Source organism: Hipposideros armiger, unplaced genomic scaffold (assembly GCF_001890085.2).
Source record: "Hipposideros armiger isolate ML-2016 unplaced genomic scaffold, ASM189008v1 scaffold_751, whole genome shotgun sequence".
Lineage (NCBI taxonomy): Eukaryota > Metazoa > Chordata > Mammalia > Chiroptera > Hipposideridae > Hipposideros > Hipposideros armiger.
The window spans coordinates 736,293-743,260 of NW_017732101.1; the positions used below are offsets into that span (position 1 = coordinate 736,293).

Genomic DNA, 6,968 nt, shown 5'->3' on the forward strand with positions numbered 1-6,968 from the left:
AGAGAGAGAGGACATGTGCGCATGACATTCTTATTTTTAGTTATAGTTTTCTCTTAATATTGGATAGATTCTTGGAATAATTGTTTTCCAATCAGAATGGAAAAATCCCATAATACTAACACTTGTACCAAAATCCTAAAAGTCACAGTCAAAAAAAAAAAAACAAAAAAAAAACCCTCACAGTATAGATGACCATATATATCACAGCCATGTCAGTATTACAAGACCCCAGTTTATAATGTCCTATGCAGTATCAGAAATCTTTTCACTGATCTCTATGGAATATTAAACTCAGTCCGTTCTTCCCCAACCTCGCCTGCATTAGCTTGCACTACCTCTTCCCCACCCAGCTGCCAGTAGCTTGCTCCTCCCTGTCCCTCCAGGTAAATCTTTTGAAGATTCTCTGGCCTTCTGCTCCTTGCCATAGCAAAACCACTGAGAGGGAGCTGCCAGTGGTTCTGCTACCGATGTCAGCAGCATGTCTGCTCCCTAAAGCAAGAAGTAGAGAAGGAGACAGGGTAAGTCTAAATCAACAGTCCTACTTTGCGCTTCTGATAGCATTAAGTTTAAGTTAACATGAGAAGTTAATTAATAAACATCAACCCACCACAAGATTGAACTTGTCCACTAATTAAGATATGGGGTTCAAAATGAGTGCACCCACATCACCCTCCATGGGAATGTGTCTCACGGCGTTGCTTAGGAGGAAAACGATGTCCCAGAAATAAGCGTAACTGAGGAAGCAAGAGACTGAGTGTTTGGTTTTAAGTATCTGCAGAGCTCTTGACTATTTTTGTGAGACCATGGCTAAGTTTTTATTCTATTTCTCTTTGGTTGTACAGAACGAAAAGCTTGTTTTTCTTTATTCAATTATACCTAAACCCTCTGAATGTGGCTTTATCAAGGTTGGTTGTTAGCAATACTTAGCATACCCATGCGTACTAGAGCTGTCTCTAATACATGTACCATTTTTTGTTCCTAATTATGGTACAAAGGTTTCTAAAGTTGATATAATCTGTTTATTTGGGGATCTTTTCTTCTGACTCTAATCATGATTTAGTTCGCCTTTCCTTTTTATGAACCAGGCTGTTGACCCGGCTGGCAACTTCTCTTTTCCTTCTTTTGAACTACAGCTAAGTCTCCATGTCCAGGCTAATGAATAACCTCCTACTTAATGAAACTGTAGGAGATGAGCTAAAATGAATTGTTTGCTTTTCAAGTTTTTTAAATGCAAAATGCATCTAGAAATGTTTTCTGGTCACACCCATGGGAAAGTTGGTGGAAAGGCGATTTACAAGCACCTGAGGAATTGAGAAGTGCTTGAGAAGTGTAAACTGGACTGGAAAGGATTCTCAGTGTGGATAACCTACAGTGGAATAATGGGGAGATGGCTGTAGCTCTCTCTTGAGTGCTTTGGTTTGTTTCAAAATGTCAGACTGTCCTTTTTTTAATTTTTTTTTTGGCATGAATAAGTGAATGATTTTATTTTAAAACTTAAACAGCTTTGCTCCACTTTTTCCTGGTGTCAAAATAAACAATGCTGGCTGAATTTCCTCTTTTAAACTTTTATTTTATTTTTCTACACAATTCTTGTTTGCTTATATTTATCTATTAAATGACAGGTAGCATTTTAAAAAATATTCTGTGCACAGACAAAAAGACTTTTTTTTTCATTTCTCTTTTGTTATTTAGTGTAAATGATAATATCTTTTTATTCTAAGTATAAACATAAGGTTATTTAGGAATCTTAAAGCATCTACAAGATAACTAGCCATGATAATTATATTTATACTTTTCCTCTGATATACTACACAACTATTCTTTACTGTTTACAAAATTACATATTGAAAGAAATGGAAATAAACTGTGTTCTAGAAGAATTTTAATATCTCAAGAGACAATTGAATAATCTATCTTTAATGGAATTCTGTTAAAAATAATCAGGAAATTGATTTACTTTAAGGAAGTGGTAAACTTTAGTTAGTAGTGAATGTTTATCAGCAGAACAAAAAGTCATTACCTATGGTCATGTTGGCGCATTCCATATTTAGTGCCTAATAAACTGCACGAGGTTTAGAGGGATATTCCTGTTACCACAGTAGTATTAGTATGGTGACTGACCAGAGTCAATTATGCCATAAATGAAAAAAGAGCCCTTCCCTTTTATTTAGTGCTAAGAAGCGATGGTCTTATCTAACAGAGCAGGTAGTAGAGTGTGCAGCATGGATATTGGCAGAAAACAAGTTTTCCACCCTTTTCCTACTCCAGAGTTGATTAAGAGATCATCTTACCAAAGGAAGAGTTGATAATTTCCCCCTTCCTGATTCCTGAAATTTTACCAAGTTGCAGTATTTTGAGATTACCTTAAAGATCTGTGCATTTCTATATTCTCGCTCCTATTATTTAGTTAAAATTCTTTAAATCGTTGTAGTTTTTCTTAAGTAAATGTTTTTAATATGAAATTTTATATCATAGGTTTAGTATGATCATTATACATTTAATACATAAATGCATACCATGAATTCTGCATATGTTCCACCTAAAATCCTCTTGCATTTTACCAGTAGTACATAAGTCCCATTTTGTGAAACATGGATTTAGGCTAACAGTGAGGATCCTAGTTTCTTAAGTAGATATTTTCTCTTCTTTTGGGCCATCTAGTTAAAGTAAGTAATGTAGAAAAAGGAATCTTGTTGAGTTTAATATGCAAGCCTATATTTAATGAGACTTAACTAGAAATGTTTTTACTAAGACTGGTGACAATGACAAAGCTATTTTATTAAAAGACCCCGGAAAATATGTAATTCAAGAAATTGAGATTCAGCGTGACTGTTAAAGGTTTTTAGGACATCTTCTGAGAGAAGTTCTTCGATAATATATATGTGTCTTGTTCTACCTGGAACATGGATGACTTTTCAGTATTCTTAACATAAGTTCTGCCCATTAGTTTCTGATAACTTTGAAAGTAATTATCAGACAGTATAACAATGGAAACTATGTTTAGCCGAGTTGAATTTGGAAAGTTTACTAGCCTTTCTGTGCCCATGATTTCTATGATAGCTAACCCATATGTGTTTTCCTGCTCCACCGTCAGATTAACCCATAGGCCTTTAAATAACTTTATTATTTTTTTTAAATCACTTTCAGTTTACCCCAAAGACTACTAATTGGAAGTAAGCAGTTTTCATGAGTATTCTAACTCTTTTCTTCCAGAACTTGAAGAATCCAGACAGAAATGTCCACCATGCTGGTATAAATTTGCTAACATGTGTTTGATTTGGGATTGCTGTAAACCATGGTTAAAGGTGAAACATCTTGTCAACCTGGTCGTGATGGACCCATTTGTTGACTTGGCCATCACCATCTGCATTGTTTTAAATACACTCTTCATGGCCATGGAACACTATCCCATGACGGAGCAGTTCAGCAGTGTGCTATCAGTCGGGAACCTGGTAAGGCTCACTGAGTGTCCTCTTTCTATTGAAAGACTTCATGATTGCCTTTACTGAATTTCACATATGACTCTCAAATTAAATATGAATTAAGTGACCTGGACAGCAAAAGTTTAGCATTCCTTTTTTAATGACAAAAATATATTGCTACAGTTAAGCCATGCAAAAGGTTCAAAGATTTTATGTACAATTTGATTTAGAATTAATTTAAACTGTCCATTCATTAGAAAGATGATTGTGAATTATGGAGGACATTAGTTTATAATAACAAAATCCTGACCTATTTCTCATGTATTTAGAATAGACATTTTTAGGACAAATATACATTTGCCAAACAAATTATAAAATATGCCAAGTCAGATAATTTTGAAATATAATTTGTAAATACCTGAAGATGCATTTTTGGGGGAGGAAACATCATATAGCAGTTACTATTTCTGTTTGGATTTCTCCTGTAAATTTAGGAATTTATAAATGATGATTTTGGCATACATTTTCATTTAAAAATTTATATTAACATTCACTGGCTACATGGTAGAGTGATAGAAATGAAAGTAAAGTGGTCTTATGTAAACAATGTCAATAATTTCACACAACAAAAATATATTGTTACCAATATAAGAGGCTTATTGATTCCTCATGCACCTCCCAACTTGATATATGAACATATAAACAGGTTGTATATAGATAGCAAATAATATATCCTAAAGTATAATACATGATATTTTCAGGCTTTGAAGTAGCCACTCTTTGTTAATTATGTTCCAGGTAGGTCTTAATTGATACAATGATAATGTTAATATACTGACCACTTATTTTGTACTAGGCACAGTACCAAATGGTTTACATGAAACCCCTCTCTCTAGGTTCCCACAAAGTTAGTCCTAAGGTAGATACTATGATTATCTGCATGTTACATTTGGGGAAACTGATCAATGAGAAATTGACAGAACAGTGGAAGGTCAGAACACTGTATCAGAGACTATGAAAGTTATTTCAGAGACTATTGTAAACTACAATAAAAAATTACAGGACTTTGGAGTAGGAAAGGACAATAACATTACCTAGTCTAAATCTTTACCTATATAGGAATATCTTCAACATTATCTCTTAAATGTGAGCAAGGAATGAAAGAAAGCTTTATGGAGATGGGTATTAGGAAACAACTCAAACGGGCTTACGCATAGAGTTCATTACTTCAAGTAACTAAAATCCATTCACACATAGCTCCAGGTTTAAACCTGGCTAAATTCAGGTTATCAGTCAATGTCACTGGGAGTCAGCTTCTTGCCCTATGTCTTCCCAATATATTTCCTTCATCTCTGGCTGGGTATTCTATTGATGGCAATGCTCTACCAACTTTTAGCCTAACAACATAGCATCCTGAATAAAATAATTGTACTTCCTAACTCACAGCTTTAACAGAGAACCAAGAATTACATAGCATTGTCCTGTTTGGAGTTACATAACCATTTCTAAGCCACTCAGTTACTCTGGTTCTAGGGTTAGCATGCCTTATTTGGTAAAACAAGCACCCTATCTGATCACTGAAGACAGTAAATGAGCAGAATTACCAAGAAAAAAATTATGTCTGCTATTACCAGAAGAAGAGTGGTTGACGGAAAGACATCAACAAACGGACAATTCAAAGCAGGATTTGTCATATGTGTTAAGGAAGACAAGATTTGTATTTGAGGTGAATCATGGAATGGAATGGTAAAATATACATANTTAGTTCTAATATTTTACTTTATTAATGATATTGGGAAATTTTACCTGTGTATAATGAATGAAAGCATTTTATAGTGGAATTCACATTTAAAGGGAACTATTAATGATGCATATTATGGAAACCTTAACCATTATTTGTGTACATCAAACTGAACATATGTCTGTAAAGATCTAATAACTAAACTTCAAAATAAATGAAGGAACAATATGTTTCAGTCGCAACCGAACTGGGATTGGTTGAAACAATAAAAAGAAACAATAAAAAGTTAACTATCCAATACCAGACTTGGTCCCTCTAGCCCAAACCTTCAAGATGGAGGAATTAGAAAAGCCCATCTCGATTGCAAACCCAGAAAGCTGAGAATCTGATTGGCTTTCAAATACTGCCCAGGAACGATGATTCCAGCAATGTCTTGATGTGCTGTTCATATCTGAGAAAGCATGGTGACCATTTAGTTAAGTAGCACCTATTATAGGAACACTTAAGGTTTTGTTGGCCTTAAAAATAATGGTTATTTCACTTGAAATTTTATTTTTAGGGAACAACTACTGAAACAGAAATAAGAAAGAGACGGTCCAGTTCTTATCATGTTTCCATGGATTTGTTGGAAGATCCTGCAGCAAGGCAAAGAACAATGAGTATAGCTAGTATTTTGACCAACACCATGGAAGGTACGTCAAAAGTCTGACAGCATAGCTACTTGGTGCTTTGGTAGTGATGGAAAAGGACAATTCCATAAATTCCAAGATAATTCTTTCTGACTTGATATCACATCATCATGTCTTTTACTAAGTAAAAGTAAAATCCATGTACAACATGTGGATTCTACCATCTCTTATAGATTTTTACATTTAGCCTCCAGGAAGCTACTGCAAATTCAAGATATACTTGGAATACTGTTTTCATAGATTAAATTCTAAACTGTTGAAACTTGTTGTGTGCATGACGTTGAAAGAAGTGTAATGATAAATGCTTGTTTTTATAAGGATGCTAACCCATTTGAATTGTATATACTGCTTGAGATACAAGTTATAAAATCATTTGATTTAACCAGAAATGAAAATGAAAAATGTAAATTAGGGTTTGATATTAACCTTTTTGAAGCAGAATTTTAAAAAATTTGTAGAACTACTTTTGCGTCTTTCTGACCAGAGTATTACAATACATCAGCTTTCTCTTTAGTTGCAGGTTATGTCTGAGTAGTTAACATATTGTGTAGAGGTCTGGATCTTATAATGCCAAAATAACTACTTCGGGAACAACCTGGTCTGTGATCAATTCTTTGCTCTGCCATGTGTTAAATGTGTTAGTTTATGACTCTAAACTTCAGTTTCTTCAATAAAATGTGAATAATGGTGGTTAGGAATAAGGTTGTTATAAGGATTAAGTGAGGCATCATATATAAAGCAGCCAAGTACCTCGCATATAGAATTAAGTCGATAAGTATTATCATTATTAGTTGTTTTATTGTTGTTGTTTTTGTTAATTTACATGTTTATGCCTTTCCATACTATAAGTGCATTCGAACATCAACTATCAACTTCAAATACTTGGAAAATGCTTTCATATAAAATATATTCTATCCTCCTCCCTTACCCTCCTTTTTCCTTTTCTCTTCTATAACCTCTTCCTTTCCACCCTGTCCCACGTATTTGTATGTATGGATGTGTCAAAGGAAAAAGAAAGATGGAGAATGAGAAAGAGAGAGAGAGAGAGAGAGAGAGAGAGAGAGAGAGAGAGAGAGAGGACATGTGCGCATGACATTCTTATTTTTAGTTATAGTT

General features: G+C 34.2%; 1 protein-coding gene across 1 annotated transcript in view; it reads left to right on the forward strand.

Annotated features, from left to right (window-relative positions):
• LOC109373905 (sodium channel protein type 2 subunit alpha-like) overlaps window positions 1-6,968 on the forward strand; it is a 167,227-nt gene that overhangs the window by 87,462 nt on the left and 72,797 nt on the right. Inside the window, exon 13 of the mRNA XM_019628148.1 lies at window positions 5,723-5,869. Coding sequence (XP_019483693.1) covers window positions 5,723-5,869 — 147 coding nt within the window. The remainder of the gene's footprint in view (window positions 1-5,722; window positions 5,870-6,968) is intronic.